The sequence below is a fragment of the Sceloporus occidentalis genome, unplaced genomic scaffold (genome assembly GCF_023333645.1).
Source record: "Sceloporus occidentalis isolate IW3139 unplaced genomic scaffold, rSceOcc1.0.p SCAF_3, whole genome shotgun sequence".
NCBI lineage: Eukaryota > Metazoa > Chordata > Lepidosauria > Squamata > Phrynosomatidae > Sceloporus > Sceloporus occidentalis.
The window spans coordinates 178,280,048-178,302,491 of record NW_028316983.1 but is presented as its reverse complement, the minus strand read 5'-3'; the positions used below and the strand labels follow the sequence as shown (position 1 = coordinate 178,302,491).

Below are 22,444 nucleotides of genomic sequence, written 5' to 3'. Positions count from 1 at the left end.
TGTTTCCAAGTGTCCCAGGGATATCCCGCCTTTGAGGGCCAGAAAGCACGTCTCTTTTAGTTTTGGCAAGTATCCCTTATTGTAAGGAATTCCCCCTATTTGAGGGCTTCTCTTTTTATATGGGCTCAACAGAATGCCAACAATCCTCTATTTTGGGGAATGAGACCTTAAAAGCAGAAATGCCTACATCATTTATGAACTGCACAAAATTTTAAAGAGAAATACATACTAGGTTAACTAAAATTAATAATATCATGTAGTATTTAGATATAAATTTGTTAATATCTGTAGCTGCTTCCTGATAGTCAAGTCCATATGAGCATATCTTGAACTTTGACTATCACTTATTGCTGTTATGAAAATATGGCAACACTACATGTGTTACCGGATGGTCAATGATCACTTTGGTTTGGGAAAGTAATTTTAGTTATTTTAAAAAATCAAGAAGTGCCCTATTTTCTCTCAGCTTTTTAAATTGCTATGTCATGGTGAGACTCCCCCCCCCCCCCACTTAGTATTCAAAGTAGGATGGCTTCTTCTTTGTTTCTCTGTCTTGCTCTATTTCAATGAATCATTCAAGAAAGAAAGGAATTTCACATTTTTTCATCAGAGGTTTAAATTTGCTGCAATTTAGTTCCAGGTGTGTTTGTTGTAGTTGTGCCTTCAAGTAATTTTCAACTCATGTTGACCCTAAGGCAAACCTATCATTGATTTTTCTTGGTAAATGTCTTTACAGGGGGTTTGCCATAGCCATCCTCTGAGGCTGAGAGAGTGTGATTTTCCCAAAGTCACCCAATGGGGTTCCTTGGCTGAGCAGGGATTTGAACCCTGGCCTCCAGAGTCATAGGCCAATGCTCAAACCACAGCACCACACTGGTTCTCAGGTATGTATATGATACATTTATTAAGTAGTAACTTTATTTTCACTTTCATAAGAAGAAAAGAAATAATTTTCATTTGAATTTGTGTTTGGGTGAGCATGCCTGTGGTTTTCTTTTAACTTGAGTAGTGCTTCCTTATTATTCACACATAATTCACATTTTTAATTTTTTTAAAAGCCTCAGATTAGATTTCATGCTTCATAACTCCCTAGGCCCTGAACCTATCCTCCTGAAATTTTGCAGCTTTCTCACCCGGGACACTTCTATGTTATGTGCCATTTCCAAGTAAATTGTCCTAAAATCAGGAGCAAGAGTGAAAAAGCAAATCATCCCCTTTCCCAAAATAAATAAATAAAAAATAAAAAATAAAAATTCCCCTCCCACATGCTGCATCTATTCTTATGCAACCTTGAAAGCTTAATAGTGATGCCTCAGTCATGTACAATCTTTTATAATAAACACAAGCAGCTGAAGGAGACTGTGTGCATCCTTTCTTGATATCTTCTGAAATGAAAAGTTCTTGCAAAACAATAACACATCCATTAATATATAAATAAATAATGAATGAATATTTTTCTAAAATGTGAAAGCAGAACCCTTCCTAAGGGGATACTAAGCCAGCCAATTTCATGAAGTTCTGGGGAAAAATAGTTATAGAAATTTTTGCATTGCCAGTTATAGGCTGGGAGGCACATATCTTTGGATTTCCACATCTTCTCAGGTTCAGGACCTCAGTCAAAGCAGACTGGCTCTAAATCAGTCAAACTAAAAGCAGTCCATTTTTGTAAGTGCTGAATTTGGTATGAACCCAGACATATCTAGTTTCCACTATTAGGTAAAAAACATATTATCCCCAAAATAGGACTTTGACATCCCATGTCAAAATTCACATGCAAAAGTATGTGACTTTGTAACTACCACACAGATCATGGTATGCAAAAATCAGTGTGACTGTGGATAACAATAAAAGTCAAATTAACTTTAATTATATAAGTCAAGCTATGGATGAGTCTAGTCTTAGATGCAGTGAAATAAATCAGAGACTTGGCATTGAATTGTGTCTCTTAATGACCCTGTAGGCTGATTAAAATGTTTACATTTGTTTAAAATTGTTTTCAAAATATTTGCTTAGAATGTTTTAATTTCAGCTCTCTTTGCTTTAGGTGTGGAATGTAGTATTCTGAGGCATGAATTCTGACTCTGCGTGCAACATAATGGAAAAGAAGCAATTTCTCCAAAACCAAGCTAAGGAGCCTTATGAAGAGGAAAAAAGAGATTATGCAAGGACATGTAGTAACTGCAGTTCAAATTTAATATCTCCAAGAGTCTTTCCTCCTTTGTCCTATCCACCATGTATGGATATTTATGGTGGCAATGACTGGGAAGTTTCCCAGGAGCTAAGACTTCAAGAACTTGAAGAAGCCAAAGCCAGGGCAGCCCAAATGGAGAAGACCATGCGTTGGTGGTCAGACTGCACTGCCAACTGGCGGGAGAAATGGAGCAAAGTAAGAGTAGAAAGAAATAAAGCTCGTGAGGAGGGGAGGCAACTGAAGCTTAAGCTGGAAGAGTCAATAAAACAGCTAAGTGCCCTGAAAAAAATAAATGAAGCTTTACTTGCTGAAAAGGAGGAAATGGGAGCTCAAAACATTTGGAAAAATAGCTTTAGTTCTTCTGAAATGTGTTGGAGGAAAAATGATTGTTTAGAACCTTTGGAGAAAGATTCTGTTAAACTTCTCCAGAACAAAAAGATTTTTGAATTAGAAAGTATCTGCCAGGTAAGTAAATATGTGAGTTATTTAAATAAATAAATATCCAAACTAAAAATAAGTAAAAATAAATATCCACAGTTTTAAACACACCAAATATGGAATCCCATACCTACATACCAGGCGGAAAATCCCACTAAATCCAAGCCTAGCTATCTTCTGAGTAGACACAGTGCGCCCGGGACATGCGTGGACACATTTTATGCAGCTTCCAGCTTACGCGAAAACTGCGTGGGGAATAAAACAATGGTGTGCGCACCTGTGGCATGCACACACCATGCCATGCCACCACATACACACACCACATTATTTCCTATGGCAGATCCTTTGCAGTGGTTGCAGGAGGTCAGACTTCATCTCCTGTTCCCTTATCTGTTGGAGTTCCCCAGGGCTCTGTTCTGGGTCCCCTTCTGTTTTCTCTCTACACACTGAACTTAGGAAAACTCATCAGCTCTTTTGGCTTTTCCTACCATCTGTATGCCGATGACACCCAGCTGTATCTTTCCGCCCCTGACCTTTCTCCAAGGCTTGAACAGCAAGTTTCGTCCTGCCTCACAGCTGTCTCGCAGTGGATGTGCCATCGGCGTTTGAAGCTCAACATGTCCAAGACGGAGCTTCTTGTCTTTCCTCCTAAGCCCACCCTTCAATACTCCTTTTCTGTCTCTGTGGACAACATTTCTATTCAACCAGTCCGGCAAGCCCGCAGTCTTGGTTTTATCTTTGACTCTTCTCTGTCATGTATCCCTCAGATCCAGACCACAGCCATGGCTTGTAGATTCTTTTTATACAATATTGCCAAAATCCGACCATATCTCTCCGCCTCTACTGCCAAGATCCTGGTCCATGCCCTAGTGATCTCACGACTGGATTACTGTAACGTCCTCCTGGCTGGGCTTCCTCTTTCTCACCTCCGTCCTTTAATCTCTGTTCAGCATTCAGCTGCACGCATTATCACTTCCACCCACCGCTCTGACCACATCTCTCCTGTGTTGGCATCCCTTCACTGGCTCCCCCTCCCTTTCCGCATTCAGTATAAGCTCCTGCTGTCCACGTTTAAAGCCCTCCATGGACTGGCCCCTCCCTACTTATCAGACCTTCTTTCTCCTCACCTTCCCACCAGGGCCCTCCGTTCTGGTAGTCAAGGTCTGCTGTCTCAGCCCAGGATTTCCTCTGCCCCATCCCGGATTCGCCCCTTTTCACTCGCTGCCCCTCACTCCTGGAACCTTCTTCCCCCACAAGCAAGAGCCATCACTTCTTTAACCAGCTTCAAAACGGAGTTGAAAACCATCCTGTTCAGAGAAGCCTTCCCAGGCATTGCATAATTGTCGCTTACTATTTGATGTTCTTGTGGTGCCTGTTTATTGAACCATTTCCTGTATTGCTATGTACTGTATATGTTTTATCCTACTTGAGAGTATGTATTTTCCCTGGAAAATGATTAACCATCCATTATGAAGCCTCACCCTCCCTCCAGTCCATCTCCCTTGGTCCAGGCCTTGGAGGTAGAGAGGAACTGCTGGACCTCTTACCCTTTCCCTCCACCACTCCCTTCTCCTTCTGTGTCTTGTCTTTTTAGATTGTAAGCCTGAGGGCAGGGAATCGTCTAACTAAAAGATTGTATGTACAGCGCTGTGTAAATTTACAGTGCTTCATAAATAAAGGTTAATAATAATAATAAATAATATGGGGCTCAAGCATAGGTGGATTTTCCCTTGCGCGGGGGGATCCAGAACGAATCCCCCACGTAAACAGAGGACCCACTGTATAACGTTATGGTATAGTGTTGTTTCTAATATTTCTGATGTGTATGTTTGTCAGAAGACCAGACTCCACCCCTATATCTCCATATTTGTAGCCTTTACCCCTTCCCTTCCATTAAAATATTGTTCTTGCTGTTGTGTGCCATCAAGTCATTTTCAACTTTCAAACTATCACAGAGTTTTCTTGGCAAGATTTGCCTTTGCCTTCCTCTAAGCCTGAGAGAGTGTGGCATGTCCAAAGTCACCAGTTTTCAATGGCTGAACAGATTTGAACACTGGTCTCTAGAGTTGGAATCCAATATTCAGACCACTACACCATGGTAGCTCTGCCTTGTTATTGAATATTCAATGGTGCAATATTTTCAGTTCAATACATTGTCCCCACATCATTTCAGTGTTGTGAAAGTATGCTACAAAACCTATACAAGTTAGTTTTTGTTAATAAGTGCACCTTTCATTTCAGGAAGTTTATGCAAGTGGACATCCTTTAAGAGATCATCAGGATATGAGAATTAATCTTGAAATTCTTGATTCTGGAGACAAATACATTCCAGTGTTTCAGGAAAATTCTAACAGAAGCAAAGATGACCCAATACATTGTCAGAATGATGAAACAGTACATGTATCAGTGTTGCATCTGCAACTCCATGAATCACAGAAAATCTTACAGAAGGAGCAAAAGTACGTAAAAATCTATTTCCTTTCTTTGGAATGTTTTTTCCAAGAAATATTTTAATATGGACCTCCTTCCAGTCCATTTTGGAATTAAATTAGAAAATACATTGCAATGATGGAAAGGCTAGGCCCAGTGTCAAATTCCCCATGACATGGTTCATATTTTACTCTTAGATATATCAGTCTTGTTATGTCTGCAATGGGTGTTTGAGAACAAACTAGGAAAATTGTGACATGTCTTTCTAAAATGTCTGTACAAGTTCTCTGATTGGTTATCGTTGTGCTTTAGGGTTTCTCTTGCAACATTTTAAAAACATCCTATTGACAGAGGAGAGTAGCACTGAATATAATTTATTATCTAATTTACTGGTAGCAACTGTTGCTAACAATACTAAATATGTATTAGCTGCCAAAAGTGTGCACCGTATATACTCAACTATAAGTCAGCTTCATATATAAGTCAAGGGCAGGTTTTGGGGCCAAAATTATGGATTTTGATATGACCCACGGTCAAGTCGAGGGTAAAATTTAGGGGCATGTAACAAAGGATCTAAAGGATGAAGAAAAGGATAACAATGCCAAAGAACAGAAAATTCAGGCAGGAATAACTGTTCATACTAAAGATTGGATGAACGAGAGAATAGAGGGGGTGGGGATCAGTGCTTCCATTATAGATTACGTTCTTGCCTTTTATAAGGGGACGGTTCCTTTTTTAAAATAAGAGTTGAAGTACAGTACTTACATTGACCCATGAATAAGTCGACCCAGGCTTTTAGGGTTAGTTTATTGACCAAAGTTTCTAGACTTATACCTGAATATATACAGTAAGTAGCTAGACAAAACACAAGAAAGATTTATGCCCAGACAGAATATTATTTTAAGGGGCAGTGCAGGAGTACAACACCAATACCCAGTGGACTGATTTCATTTTCCCCAAAATATGAATTTAGGCACATGCATACAGAAATAGTTCCATAATAAACTGTGATTTAATGCATACATGGCTATTCAAGTGAACTTCGATGCATATTGACCCTATCATGTGGCTTTCTTGGCAAGATTTATACAGAGGAGGTTTGCACTGGCTTCCTCTAAAGCTGAAAGAGTGTGGCTTACTCAAGATCATTCAGTGGATCTCCATGGATAAGTGGGTATCCAAACCCTGGTCTTCAAGAGTCCTAGTCTCACAATACCACACTGGCTCTTATATTTACATACTGCATGCCATAGGATCATTAAGTTGGAAGAGAGCACAAGGGCCTTCCAGTCCAACCCCCAGCCATGCAGGAACACAGAATCAAAGCACCCACAACAGATAGCCATTTGGATGAGCAAACTGAAGATTTTAACTGAAGAATGACCAGGAAGCTATATTAAAATACAGAGAAGATGAAAAATTTCCATTAAATGACTTCTGGGAAAACATTTCCCCCTCTCCAGTATAATGACTAGATATTAAAGAATCTGCATGATGCTTATTTGGTTAGGAGTCATATGATTATATTGCTTATAATAAAAATGAATAATTACAGTTCTTTAAGTGTAGATTTGTATTGGGGAAGTAGATTAATATAGGGGGGAAATAATGATTCTATTTTTAAAATTAAAAAAGTATGGGTGACAGGAAACGCTAGGAAACTATAGGAGCAGTTATTTCTCATGGAGAAATAATGTAGATATTCATTACTGGTTGTAATGATTCCTTATTTAATGTTATGAGATTATTATTTTGAGATCTTTGTATTCTATATCAGCCTCTTTGTAAATAGACCATTATGTGTCTTGACACTATTCGAGGGAATGATCCAGTCAAAGTGATACACATTTAAGTCCCCTTGATATCACTGTGTTGTTCATGTCCAGCATATTCAATTATATATGAAAAGGCAAACAATAAATTTCACAAAATGTTATACGTAATTTTCAAGAGCACTTATTTCAGTTACATAGGGATAGTATTCAAGTTTCATATTTGTAAATTTTATTGTTCCTCACCTGGAGTTATTTGCATTCCATTTCACAGTTCATCAAAAATCATTCCACAGTACCTGACAGTATGGTTCCCCCCCCCCCCTTCATACCATACTAGGAGGAATTAGAAAAACAGACCCATTGATATGGTCCTTTCCAAATGAACAAAATTTGGGCAAAATTTATATGGGAAGGAACAATGTGTCAAAATACATTCTAATTTTATCATGCTTTCTTGCCCAGAAGTGCTCTTCCAAATGGTGAAAGATCTCCGTTTGCTATACTAGGGCCGGTTACAGACCAGCACTTGGGACGTCCGCAGGACGTCCCATTTTAAAAAGGGGGCGTCTCTTCTAGATGCCCCTGGCTCTAATACGGACTTTGTCCGTACAATATGGCGCCGGCCGTTCCACACAGCCGGCGCCATCTTTACATATCGGACGCTGTGCGTCCGAACGTGTTGCGGTGCTAATGACGTCGCGAGTGCACCAGTGGCGCCTTGCGACGTCATTAGGGCGCCGCAGAAAGAAGCTCCATTTTGGAGCTTCTTTTTTGCTCCGCAAGGGAGCCACGCGGTGTGGCTGCGACGGCTCCCTTACGGAGCAAACGGCGGCGGCGGCAGACCGCCTCAAAGCGGCGGTCTATAACCCACCAATGTGACTATTTCAGGGCCTCAGAACTGTTTTTACAGTAGAATAGGATACATTATTGTCATGTTTTACAAAACAGGGAAACCCAATACATTGCATTAAAACAATAATCTTCATTGTAGTCAGCAGCATCATCTTCATCATCTGAAATCGGTAATATGAGTACCATGAAACCAGTAGCAAAATAGTGGTCATTTTCTGTACTTCTGATTGATAATTCCTAAAGGGGCTTTAATTCTTAGGCATCTTAGTGGTCCAAGTCTACCTGACCATTTTAGAAGGGGCTCATCTCACTCTGCGTAGTCTGGGAAGGCCTTGATCCCCTACCCACCCTCCTCAGTGTTTTCATCACCTATGTAGTATAGTGTTTTGAGCAGTGGACTTCAACTCTGGAGACTCTGGAGATCAGAGTTTGATTACCCACTTGGCCATGGAGACCCACCTTGGGCAAGTCATACATTCTCAGCCACAGAAAACCCCATTTTAGGGTTGCTTTAGGGTTACCATAGATGACTTGAAGATACACAACAACAACAGCACCACCTTACATTTAACATATTTTGTGACGGGTCATTTGGAGGTAAACATGGGCCTCCTTTGCAAGTCGCATTGTTGATGCATATACCTCTGACTGTAGGAAGGTTAATTTTAGGGAAGGTACATTAGTCTAACCCTCTAGCTTTACCCAGTGTAACTGGCCTCGTTCTTTATTTATGTATTGTGAAAGTAGCATAGGATTAAACTCCTTTAAATTAATCTTGCACAACATTGTGAATAATTTATTGTCATGTGCTTCAGTCCCAGATATAATCCAACAGACACCATTAGAACAGTATTAGCAAAACTACATATGCTTTGGCTTACTAAGATTCAGGACTGGGCTGCCCATTGCATTTGGAAATCTTACTCTTTCTGTGCTAATGCAACTATAGCAGTAGGACAGGTCAAACAATATAGTTCTAGAGACAATGTAATCTTCTGAAATCCTGTTTTTGTTGCACTGTAGGATCCGCTCATCTCTGGAAAAAGAAATAGAGAAGGTAAAGTCAGAGAGATCTCTGTGGAAATGGAAATATGAGGAGTTACAAAAGAACAAGCAGGAAAAGCAGGTATCTTACAAAAAGAAATTGTCATGGGTAATGGAAAAATGCATGGATACACCTCCTGTTTTAGTTTTTGTGTAAAAAAAAATACAGGCATGCCCACTGATTGTGTTTAAGTAGAATGGAGGATAAACTCCCAATTACTTTGTTTTTATTACTTATTTCTGACTTGCATTTACACCACCAGGTTTCTAATAGATAATACCCAACAGTAATACTATAATTATCTGTTTGAAATGTCACTATTCAGTGGCTTCATGTCTGTCCGTTTCTGTTCATCCTTATCTAGGATACCTGCATGTATAGAGAAAAAAGGTGTGTAAAAAGCATTTGGATCTAACTGTGTACAGATGAAGATGCATAGCAGCTCAGCATAATAGCAGCTAGCAATATTTGCAGCAGAATTAATGCCCTTAGGCTTGTATCTAGAAAAGTGTGACTCTATTCAGTGAAGAGGTCTTTCTTGACCTCCTTTTCATGAAAGCTCCTGGATGCCTCGTTCCAAATACCAGCAGGATACAGGGACAGTTAGAACTGGGGAGAGAGTTGTCCTTGAACAACCAAAAGTATATTGCCACTTGCTCAAGGCACATTTATATCTAGCCTATTTAAAAGCCAATTAACTAACACAAACCCAGAAAGAGACCTGATCAGATAAGTTGAGGTGAAAAGAACATTGTTTAGATTCAAACAAAATCCAGGAAAATTGTTCAGGTTATGTGTCCAGAGATAGCCATGTTAGCTAAGCAGCAAACCATACCTAAATCCAAAATACGCGTAACACTAATAACTTTATTCAGCCACACAAAAGGGACAAAATATATTGTGCAAATGACAGCAAAATTCAAATTGTTTCATCTTTGCTGGAGGTGAAAACATCAGACAGTAAAGCCCAATCCATTTGCTCTCTCTAATTCAGGATTGCCTATTTGTGGCTGAGTTTTGACACTCAATGTACCTATATATTAGTCATAAAATCCAAAGCCAAGTTTAACCCTCCCCCCTTGTTGCAATCCTGAATGAATTTACTTGGGAGTACATGTCATTGAGCTCACTGAGACTTTCTTCTTAACTGATACATATATAGAAAGATACAGCTGTCAGATCTTTGTGTTGCTTTCTGATGTTCCATAAAAAAGAGTTGTTGAAATATTATTGTTGTGGTACTCAACAGAAATATGTATGTTCTCTTGCTGACCACTGGTGTGCAGTATAGACTTGCAAATGACATGGATTCCCACAGAAAATGAATTTGTTCATTATGATACTTTACTAAAAAAAAAAAAAAAAAAAGCTTTCTTGCATGATTTGACTATACAGCTAGTTGTGATAACAGATATATGGAATTAACTTGGTGGAAAATACAACGTTTTCCTCCAGGGAGTCTAGTGGAAAATAAAGCCAGGTTCCACAGGCAAATCTAATTGAACAGAAATTGAGAGCCAGGTGTGTGTGTGTGTGGGGGGGGGGGTATTTCTAGATAAAACCTTTACTGAGTAATTACAGTGTCACGTGGAATTTTATGAAATGCGTAGACACTTTCCATCTCCAGCCCTCACATGTTTTCCCACTGCTTCTTCTCTTTTCATACCTGAGAAAAATACCATACCACTAACAGAAAAAAGACAGAATAGATGGCCTTTTTTCCCTTCTGAGTGGTAGAAGCTCTTCCATCCAAAACATGCAGAATCTGAAGTTTTTAACCAAATGAAAGGATAAATGTATCATTCTTAAAAACATTCTAAAACTGTACATGCATTGAGTTAGTATTTTGATTGCATAAAGTATTTGAAATATGAGTGCAACTCGTAATTATCACTCTGCTTTAGCCTGTCTTCAGGTGTTATATAATATCAATCATCATCTTGCACCATTAAGTTCCACATTGTTTTTATTTATTGAAGGGCTAGAACTATGTATGAAATATATATCTGAGATAAACTGAAGATTTCTCCTTCTATAATACATGGCAAAGGAATCAAATTATTGAGTGATTCCACAGCAAATAAATGCTAGATACTTTGAAGGCTGTGACACACCTAGAACTGTTAAATCCAAATCAGTTTCTACAAGTTCCATGTAACTGGATTTCATTTGAACACAGAAATTGTACCAGTATCATAGAATCATAGAATCGTAGAGTTGAAAGAGACCACAAGGGCCATCCAGTCCAACCCCCTGCCATGCAGGAAATCCCAATCAAAGCATACCCAACAGATGGCCATCCAGGCTCTGCTTAAAGACCTCCAAAGAAGGAGACTTCACTACACTCCGAGGGAGTGTGTTCCACTGTCGAACAGCCCTTACTGTCAACAAGTTCCTCCTAATGCTGAGGTAGAATCTCTTTTCCTGCAGCTTGCAGCCATTGCTCCAGGTCCTGTTCTGTGGAGCTGCAGAAAACAAGCTTGCTCCCTCCTCAATATGACATCCCTTCAAATGTTTAAACAGGGCTATCACATCACCTCTTAACCTTCTTTTTTCCAGGCTAAACATCCCCAGCTCCCTAAGTCGTTCCTCATAGGACATGGTTTCCAGACCCTTCACCATTTTAGTCGCCCTCCTTTGGACACGCTCTAGTTTCTCAATGTCCTTTTTGAATTGTGGCACCCAGAACTGGACACAATATTCCAGGTGGGGCCCGACCAAAGCAGAATATAGTGGCACTATTACTTCTCTTGATCTAGCCACTATACTTTTATTGATGCAGCCTAAATTTGCATTGGCATTTTTAGCTGCTGCATCACATTCTTTACTCATGTTCAACTTGTGGTCTACTTGGACTCCTAGATCCCTTTCATAGGTAGTCTTGTTCAGCCAGGTGTCCCCCGTCATGTATCTGTGCATTTCATTTTTCTGCCCTAAGTACAGTTTCTCTGTGTTGAATTTCATTTTGTTAGTTTTGGCCCAGCTTTCTAGTCTATTCAGGTCATTTTGAATTTTGATCCTGTCCTCTGGAGTATTAGCTATTCCTCCTAATTTGGTGTCATCTGTGAATTTGATGAGTATGCCCCCAATTCTATAATCCAAGTCATTGATAAAGATGTTGAACAGCACTGGCCCCAGGACAGAACTCTGTGGGACCCCACTAGTCACTTCTCTCCAGGATGAAAAAAGGGCCATTGTTGACCACCCTTTGGGTTCGGCCACAGGTGCCCTTCCGCGGTGCCAAGACATCACATCCACGCCGCCCTGTTTGGAGGCAGTGCGGTCATGATGTCCTAATGGCGGCGCCCATGTAGAATGGGTGCTGCCACTATGTACGTACTGTGTACGTACTAGGGTTGGGGGCATCTGGAAGAGATGCCCCCGGGCAACCCTAGTATGTACGGAGTGGAAAGGCCTAAGATACTTAAATTATATCTGTAGTCTGTATCAATTTATTATATAGTTGGCATCAGTTTATTATTATGTCTGCATCCAAGTCTTTAACTGCTACTTTTTAACCAAGGCTTAGTACAGCCATACTCAGCAAAAGGAACACCAGTTGGCCATAACTGGGATAACATAACATGACTAGGGATGGCATCTCTCTGTTCAATGCCTGTCTGGAGTCGGTAATGGGCTGGATGAGGGAAAATAGACTCAGCCTGAATCCAGAGAAAACGGAAGTACTTGTGATAGGCTCCCCCGGTCCCGGGAAGGAAATCTGTCCACCTGTCCTAAACGGGGTCACGCTCCCCGTGAAGGACACAGTTTGCAGTCTGGGGGTGCTTCTGGACTCGTCGCTTCACTTGACTTCTCAGGTGGATGCAACAGTCAGAGGTGCCTGCTATCAGCTTTGGCTGATACACCAGCTGCGACCCTACCTGGACAGGGGGGACCTTGAAACAGTGGTACATGCACTGGTAACCTCCCAACTTGATTTCTGTAATGCGCTCTACATGGGGCAACCCTTGTACCAAACCCGGAAGCTACAGTTGGTTCAGAATATGGCAGCAAGGCTGGTCACTGGTAGCTCCAGGGCCAGCCACATAACAGCTATTTTGAAAGATCTGCATTGGCTGCCTATTCGCTTCTGGGCGCAATACAAGGTGTTGGTCGTTACCTATAAAGCCCTAAATGGCTTGGGCCCAGAGTACTTGGAGGACCGCCGCTCCCCATATAATCCGCCCCGCACTCTCATGTCAGGTGGGAGAAAACTCTTGAGAGTTCCTAAGATGAGATACGTTGCGACTGAGCAAAGGGCTTTCTCTGCTGTTGCCCCGCAGTCTTGGAACTCTCTCCCTGATGAGCTCCGCTCAGCTCCCTCCCTTGAGTCTTTCAAGAAAAACCTTAAGACTCACCTATTTCGCCAAGCCTTCCCCCACATGTCCTGACTGCCATTCTCTCCTGTATACTGTGTGTAGACTGTGTGATTGTATTTTGGATTGTTTATTGATTTTAATTGCTTTTAATTACTAGGAATGAATGATGGATTTTAATGATGTTTTGTATTGGGGATTTATGCGATGTATCTTGTATTTTATCATATGTTGTAAACCGCCGTGATTGCAGGAACGGCGGTATAAAAATAAAGTCATTCATTCATTCATTCATTCATTCATTCATTCATTCATTCATAAGCCTTGAACTCTCCTTGTGAACATAACACATTAATTGCAGTTAATAGGATAAAGAGAGAGAATGGGGATGGAGGAATTGTTGCTGTTATTTTGTTGAATTGTATGACATAGGATGCAATTTTTTTGGTAAAATTTAAATAATAGAAAAAGTCAGATAAAACATCTACACTGACACCTATTTATATCACACTAAAAAGCTTATAGCAACAAGATGTTTCTTTAATTGCTGCTTTCCATAAACTCCTCTCTTACTAAAATTGCCCTTCCTCACCGCTACATGCATTTACCCTTTACTAGCCTCTTAGCCAGATAAAGTGGGCCCTTTGCATACGCGGGGATCCATTCTGGACACAGACGCTTATTGTAAAATTCTCCTGGTAAAGCTTTTGCTAAAACTCATGCTATCATCTATTTTGTGGGAGAGTACTGCAGGACTATAAACCTTGTTCCTACTAACCTCTTAAAAAGAGATACTTCACATCTATGTCCTTGGTTCTGGGATTGATTTTCTCTGTGTAAGTGCAATATATCTTTGCTGTCTTCCAAACTTTGTATAAATCCATCCATTTCTTGATCTGAAACTTCTACAGTCATATTACTTTTTTATTGGTTTGTGTGGCTGTCATATTCTGCACCTTTGTTCTAGATTACATTATAATAGAAGTCTATTTCCTCCTCAACCTTATCCGCATTGTCACCAGCTGAATCTGTCTTCTGAGATCACATCCAAAGGTTGCAAAGGCTGCAACTTGAGGTGTAAAGTTACCTTCAGATAACACATCATGACCCTTTTCATTGATTCCAATCCTTCTGGTTTTGTGCTTCCTTGCAAAATGCCTACTCTGTTACAATAGCTAGCCTTGCAACTGTGCAGTATACACTAATTTAGTAATTGCTTTTCTCTAGTTCTGGTGGTCAGGTAATGGTTTGTTATGCTCTTTAGTCTGTTTCAGACAACTGGTATCCAAGGTGAAATTCATGTTGTTAACAATTTCACAATCATTCCCATTTGATCAAAGCATATCACCTGATCTACAGTAGTTTTCTGTTTGACTGCTCGTACAAATGTTTTATTGTACCCCTATCCTTATTTCTGTGAGTATCCTTTCACATTGAGCCTGGCTTTATACTGCTGCCTTCATCAGCTGCCTGCCTTCATTCATTGGCTTCTCTTTCTGGAGTATATACAATGGCTTACTAGGACAGTGGTTCAGGTAGCCTTTAAAAGTTAAACATGTAAGATGACAAAATTGTAGATTTGCCTTGGGTTTCACTGTTGACCATCTTTTCAACATTTGCAGTTTCACATGTTCCTGATCTGCAGTTGGCTTTATGCTGATATCTACTGCATGTCCAGAGGCTCCTTTTCCCTCAACGTCTATGCCCTCATGTTTTTCTTCTCCTGGTTGTAATAAATTATGTATGTTTTCATCTTGGTTTTCTTCATGTTGTACTGTTACTGCTAATCACTTACTATGTATGTGTTCCATGTTCTTTGATATGCTCACTGTATCTGTGAAGAATGCTCTTCACTGCTAGATTTTGTAGTCTGGTACATTTATCTCCATGCAACAACAAAATTGTTCCCAACATTGAGTTTTTCTCCATGTCATATGGAGAAAAACTCATGTGGATTTTTCTCCACTACACTGGAATACAGTCAGTTTGTCAATAAACAAATGTGATTACTGACTCACCACAGAATCCCCCCCCCCCAATAGTTTAGAGTGTGTCAGTATACATTAATATGTTGATCATCTTAGCTGAAGTTCTGTCTTTCAGCTATCCCATTTTGTTCACCATGGACATATCTTTTGATGTTCTATCTTATAGATTTTCAAGAAGCCCATAAATATCTTCCACGTCCCCCAGGCCACCATGTCCGGAGACATGCACTTGCTGCCCTCTTGAATGAGGCCAGCAGCCAATTACATGTGGTGTTTCTACAGCACATCAGGGAAGGGTTGGGGGTGGTGCTGAGGTTATTTAAGCCAGCATCCCTCTTCCTTATCCCTCTTTGTAATTGTTGTCCCACCCTCCTGCCTCAACTTCAGTGTGGCTGTGTTGATCGCGTTAAAGGCCAGGTAGAAATTTTCTTCTCTTTCCAAGGGTTTTTCGCCTACTTCACACTGTTGTTCGGGAACTTGGAAAATTGACTTAGGTGTGGACTTGAATAGGAGGTCACTGGCTGTTGATGGGGGAGGATTAGTTGTCAGGGAAACACCTATGGCACCCACTTGGGGTGAAGGTTAGGCCTCTTAAACTTTTCTTTAGGTCTTGTGACGAAGGAAAGAGGGAAAGCGACCTTCCTTAGGGCTGATCTGGAATATAACCCTCAATCAAGTCCTGTGAGTTGAGTGAGGAAATCTCAGCTTGGCATTCCAGTTGCAAGCTGGCTGGGGAGCGACCCAGTCATGGGTTTTCCCACAGAGCTCAGGTGTTTCGACCAGGGGAAGCGGAGGAGGCAGTCTGAGGATTAGACCACCTGCCACAGCTGCTCCCGCACCAGGTTGCTCTTTTAAAATTTTACAGGTTTTCAAGAAGACAGTTAAATAGGTTAATTCAATAAAGTGGCCCATTTTACAACCCATATATGTGTCTGGTCTCTTATTTCAAGTTGGACAGCAATCCCTATGAACTTTCTTTTATTATCAGTGCATAGTATGAGTGACTTGTACTGAAGTGGCTTGCCCTACAAACATAGCTCTGTAGCTTTTCCAGAACTTACTCCTTACTTTTCATGAGATACATAATTGTGCATCTTCTGAAGTGTGTGTTTGTATGTGTGTGTGCTTTAATGTTTGTCAATTTATGGCAATCCTGTGAATTCCATAGGGTTTTTCTAAGGTAAGGAATACTCAGATATAGTTTTGCTAGTTCCTTCCTAAGAATTATAGCACCTTGTATTCTCTTATCCAAGTACTAACCAGAGCAGACCATGCTTAGCTTCCAAGATCAGACATGATCTGGTGACTTTATGGTATTTACGTCCCATACCTCAAATGCTCAGCCATAAATATCACCATTCAACAGTTGCCTCTTGATGTGAGTGCCCTCATTGGACTACATACCCTCGTGGTCAGGTGGTATTGAGGTTCTAGTCTATCAAATACTTGTAGTTTTGACTTGGAACATTAATGGTCTTTGACTTTGGCTTTCATACAACAGAAACATTTCATGAACCTGGAGTTGGCTGCTATTTTAAAGCCTATTTTATTTGAAGTTCCTTAATGTTTTCTTGATGTCTGGGGACCAGGCATTGGTGGCACAGGTGAATGCAATATTTAAGTGTCACTGGTGCTCATTCTTGAATGCTCTGGCTGTAAATCTTGTCCCCTTTCAGAGTATATTTTCATCACCCTGAAATTTAATGGTGAGACCCATGACTACCAAACACTTGACTGACAAAATAATAATAATAATAATAAAATTTTTATTTATATGCCGCCCTTCCTACGATCAGGGCGGCTTACAACAAAATAAAATGTACAAAAATACATAGTTACATGGTTAAAAACAAACAACAAACAAAAACCCCATAGCCCAACCTCTTGGCCACGGAAGAGGAGGGAGGCCCACAGGATATTTATTCGGGGAATGCCTGTTGGAATAGGAAGGTTTTAAGATCCTTCCTAAATTGGGCCAGGGTAGTAGACGAGCGGAGCTCTGTGGGCAGCGCATTCCAAAGGGCTGGGGCAGCTATGGAGAACGTCCTCCGAGTAGTGGAGGCCAACCTAGCCCCAGGCACCTTCAGCAGCTGCTGCCCAGACGTTCTGAGGGTGCAAGGTGGAATGTACGGGGAGAGGCGGTCCTTTAGGTATCCTGGGCCCAAGCCATTTAGGGCTTTATAGGTAATTACCAACACCTTATATTGGGCTCGGAAGCGAATGGGCAGCCAATGGAGATCTTTTAGAACCGGTGTTATATGGCTGGTCCTGGGAGCACCAGTGACCAGCCGGGCTGCCATGTTCTGCACCATTTGCAGCTTCCGAGTTTGGTATAAGGGTTGCCCCATGTAGAGTACATTGCAGAAATCCAATCTCGAAGTTACCAGAGCGTGTACAACCGTTTCTAGGTCCCTCTGGGCCAGGTATGGGCGCAGCTGGCGAATCAGCCGAAGCTGATAACAGGTGCTCTTGACCGTCGCACTCACCTGAGCAGTCAGGTGAAGCGACGAGTCCAGAAGCACCCCCAGACTGCGCACGGAGTCCTTCACAGGGAGCGTGACCCCGTTCAGGACAGGTGGAACCACCGCCATTCCTGGGCCAGGAGAACCTATCACTAGTACCTCCGTTTTCTCTGGATTCAGCTTGAGTCGGTTTTCCCTCATCCAGCCCATTACTGACTCTAGACAGGCCACGAGAGGAGAGACACCATCCCCAGTCACTGCATCAGTCGGAGACATAGAGAAAATGATTTGGGTGTCATCAGCGTACTGATAACCCCGCGCCCCATGTCTCCGGATGATCTCTCCCAGCGGTTTCATGTAAATGTTAAATAGCATGGGAGACAGAATGGCTCCTTGAGGGACCCCCGTTTTAAGGGGCCTCTCGTCGGAACACACGTCTCCCAGCTGCACCATCTGGGACCTCCCGGAGAGGTAGGAGCGGAACCACTGGAGTGCAGTGCCCCCGATTCCCACCTCTGCCAGGCGTCCCAGAAGGATACCATGGTCTATGGTATCGAAAGCCGCTGAGATGTCCAAGAGCACCAGCAGGGACACGCTTCCCCTGTCGATGCCCAGACGGAGATCATCGACCAAGGCGACCATGGCCGTCTCAACCCCGTAACCCGCCCGGAAGCCAGTTTGAAATGGGTCCAGATAATCCGTTTCATCCAAGACCGCCTGAAGCTGGACAGCAACCGCCCTCTCGATCACCTTTCCCAAAAATGGTAGCAGCGAAACAGGCCGATAATTATTATGTACCAGGGGGTCGAGGGAGGGCTTTTTTAGGATCGGTTTTACAATGGCCAATTTAAGATCCGATGGAAATAGCCCATCCCTCAAAGATGAATTAATTATCCGGCGTAACAATGATGTTACCACCGGTCCCCCCTGGGCCGCTAACCACGAGGGACAGGGATCAAGAGAGCAGGTTGTTTTCCGAACACTTCCGAGGATCTTGTCCACATCCTCGGTACTCACCAACTCAAACTGATCCAGTTTAACATAGTCCACGGAGGCTCTGGACACTTCTACCCTAGGTTCTGCATTAATGTCGGCGTCCAGACTTTCGCTTATACGAGAAGTTTTATCCGCAAAAAAGTCATTAAACAAGTCACAGCAGGCCTTAGAAGGTTCAAGGATCTGGTTCAGGGCGGGAGGGAGCTGAGTTAGCTCCCTAACCACCCTGAACAACTCTGCCGGACGCGACTCAGCGGACGCAATACGAGCACCATAGAACGAATTCTTTGTTGCTCGTATTGCCTCTCCATAGTCCTCTAACAGTTGGTCTAGGAGAGTCTTATCATCTAAGCGAAGGTGTTTCCGCCAACGGTACTCTAGCCATCGCAGAGCTCGCTTCCTTGCCCGGAGATCTTCCGTATACCAGGGCTTGCGTTTGGAAGCGGGCCTGAGAGGGCGCTTGGGAGCGATCCTGTGTATAGCCCTAGAAAGACCGATATTCCAAATACTGGTGAGGGCATCAACAGAGTCGCCGTCATTTCCAACCGTGAGCCCCTCTAAGGCTTCTTGGAACCTCTCAGGTTCCATCAGCCTTCGAGGGTGGACCATCCTAACAGGTCCACCACCCCCGGGGGGATCTGGGTAGAGGCCTTGAGTTTCACCTCTACCAGGAAATGATCCGTCCATGACAGGGGGGAAACATTGACTATTTCCGCCCACGGATTCTCCGCCTCTGAACAGAAGACCAAATCGAGAGTATTACCCGCACAATGCGTAGGACCCTGTATCAGCTGGGACAGGCCCATGGCTGCCATGGTCTCCATGAATTCCCGAGCCGCACCAGATGGAACATGGCTGGCCATGAGGGAGATGTTGAAGTCACCCAGGACAAGGAGCCTGGGTGTCTCCAGCATCAGCTCAACGACCAGCTGTGTCAGCTCGTTAAGGGAGTCCGCTAACGCACGGGGTGGCCGATACACTAACAGAATCCCTAGACTGTCCCTAGCTTTTAGGGTCAGGTAAATACACTCGATATAGGAGGTCTGTCGGATGTGGTTCCTGGAGAGGGACACGGTGTTCCTATGTACCAAGGCCACTCCCCCCCCCCCCGCCCACCTAACCTGCGCTGGTCCTTCACCGAGTACCCAGCAGGCAGGGCCTGAGCCCACACAGCATCCCCTTCAGGCCCCAGCCAGGTCTCGGTAATGCAAGCCAGGTCACACTTAGAGTCCTCCAACAGATCCTGGAGGATGTGGGTCTTGTTGTTAAGAGACCTGGCATTGCACAGGAGCAGCGACAGGGTTTGTGGCACGGTTGGAGAGACCCTCAGGTCCTTCAGGTTGGGAGGGGGACAGGAAGGCGAGATAGATATGATGCATCTATCACGCCTTCCCCTGGAACGCAAGTCCCTTCTCCCACCGCCATACCTCCCCCTGCCCCACACAACCTCAATTGGAGCTCCGCCCACCAAGATGTTATCCCCGGCCCAGGCATCCCCCACATCCCTATCCTCCCCCCGTCCCTCTATGGCTACTAAAGGAGCAGGGGTTAGCCTTCCTTCTGTACATAATATATAGCACATTTGTTACTGGTATAGTGTGCTGCCATGCAACTTTTTGCAATGCAAAAATCCTTCTCTTTTGATGTTGCTTCCATCCACAAGATGGATATTCTCTTTGTTGTTTAGGTCTACCTATGGACCTTATCACATTACACTCTTAAAACGGGACTAGGTCACTTGCCCTGACTGCCACCTGTTGCATTTTGGGATTTATAGTTCAGTGAAGCTTAAGAGCTCTCTGGCTGAATAGTCTAAATGCCCCTTCCTAAACTACAAGCCCCAGAATGCAACAGGAGGCAGCCACAGCCCTGTTTTGAGAGTGTAATGTGATAAGGTCCTATATAAGGAACCTTTCATCATTCGTCATAGGACTTGTAGCCCTCATTTCATTCTTGGGATCGTCGAACTATAGATTCTTAGGATTGGAAAGAGCTGCAAGAATCTTTAATTAAGCCTTTGTAGTACATTCCATACATCCCTGACTGCTGTCTCATTTCATGTGTAAATTAACTTATCATCATCTATCAATAAAATTAATGTTGTTTTTGCCTAATTATTCTTTTTGATATTTTCTTCCCACAGTCCATCTTTCTTAAAGCATCTTTAAATTTCCAAAATTGGTAGTGTTCACTGTTTAACTCAATCAGTGAAAACTAAATTCCACATTGCCGGCCATAATTGTCCTTCCTTCCTTCCTTCCTTCCTTCCTTCCTTCCTTCCTTCCTTAGAATGCTAGTTTAACTTATTTGCAGTCAGCAGACCTCCCTAGTAGTTTTCTTGTGGTATTTACTCCTTTCAGGATGTTACAGACCTTTAGGAGTATTCTGAAATTTCATCCAGTAGTCCTGACAACTCTTAAGGATTTCCTCATGCCATTTGTGTCAACAAAGTAAGGACACACAAGACTAAGCCTTATAAGTGATTGAGACTGAAGGTGCATCTACACTATAGAAATCATGCAGTTTGACATGACTTTAAGTGCAATAGCTCCATTCTATGGAATCCTGGGATCTGTAGATAATACAAATACAAGGTATTTAGCATTATGTGCTAAAGAGTACTGATGCCTCACAAAACTATAAACCCCAGGATTCTGCAGGATGAAACCATGTCCATTAAAGTAGTCCCAAACTACATTATTTTTACAGTGTAGACACAGTCAGGGGTGAAGCAGATGGGCAGGAAGGGGTGGCTAGAAGCTGCTCCCAGCCCAGTCACCCTGGGCCAAATCAAACACATGCCATGGCCCTGAGGATGCCTCTTCCCATGGCCCCAAATAGAGCGGAAAAGTGTCCACCACATGGCCCTGGGGTGGCTTCTGGGTGCTCTGGAAGTATGCATCATGTCAACAGCATGCTCCTGGGGTAGCCGGAAGCTGCCCCCATCTGCCTGTGTGTTTCAGGCCTCCAAAAGCAGCTAGATGATCTAAACAGGATATTTATTTCTTTTCATCAGGCAACTGAATTACAGCTCTTTTCAACTGCTTATTTATTTATGTATTTATTTATTTTGTCTACCTTTTGCTGGTTTCTGTTTAAATTTAACAGTAACTTTGCTTTTGGAAATATCCTTACTGCATTTTCTTTCCCTTTTGAAGGATGTTTTCTGGAAGTAGACAATGTGTCTGTGCAGAGGCTTTCTCTGTCAGAAAAATCACTGGCAGGAAATGAAAATATTTGTCTGTGCTGCTGTCATAAGGCATTTTTTAAAATCACTACCTCTGCCATTCATTTTCCGTGGAAGGCTAATAGTAGGAGACTTATTGCATCCAGCCAAGAGAGCTGAGTTACAACAGCAGCTCAGATAGCAAATTCCTATACTAATAGAGGTTTGGTCAAATTAAAGGTCTTGTCATTTTATCTTATTTATTAATTTTTGCATATAAGCAAACTGAAATAACTTTGTGAGCCTTTTCCTCAAGTGATCCATTGAATATTTTAAAAGAAAAGCAAAAGGTTTTTTAAAACAAAACAAAACAAAAACACATCACTCAGTTCTGAGCAGTTGTCACTGAAAACAAATGTAAGTCCAAAGAACTGGAATTAATACCGGAAGAGTTTCAATAAAAATAGAGAAATAATATTAGTATTATTTAATTATTATTCAGTTTTTTAAACTTCCTTAATTGATATTTTAGTTCTATCTTTTCAAAATTATTGTAAGTCACCTTGAATCCCATTTTGGGAGAAAGGCAGAATAGAAATCCAATAAATAAATAAATAAATAAATAAATAAATAAATAAGAGGGTTGAGGAGTGTTTTACACATTTGTAATCTTATAGGTTTAGCATCTATTATTCTGAAACACAAAAGCAACAAAGCGAACATACATTGGATGACCAGAAGATGGGGGATAAGATTGAAACAGTTTTCAGAGTAACTTGAGTCAC

The 22,444-nt window shown here is 42.1% G+C and overlaps 1 protein-coding gene across 1 annotated transcript in view; it reads left to right on the top strand.

Moving 5' to 3' along the window:
- The first annotated feature begins 805 nt into the window (after positions 1-805).
- Positions 806-22,444, top strand: part of LOC149317164 (coiled-coil domain-containing protein 102B-like) — a 35,407-nt gene continuing 13,768 nt past the window's right edge. Inside the window, exons 1-5 of the mRNA XM_089518833.1 lie at positions 806-884; positions 2,045-2,656; positions 4,378-4,391; positions 4,918-5,088; positions 8,710-8,812. Coding sequence (XP_089374959.1) covers positions 2,069-2,656; positions 4,378-4,391; positions 4,918-5,088; positions 8,710-8,812 — 876 coding nt within the window. The 5' untranslated portion in view covers positions 806-884; positions 2,045-2,068. The remainder of the gene's footprint in view (positions 885-2,044; positions 2,657-4,377; positions 4,392-4,917; positions 5,089-8,709; positions 8,813-22,444) is intronic.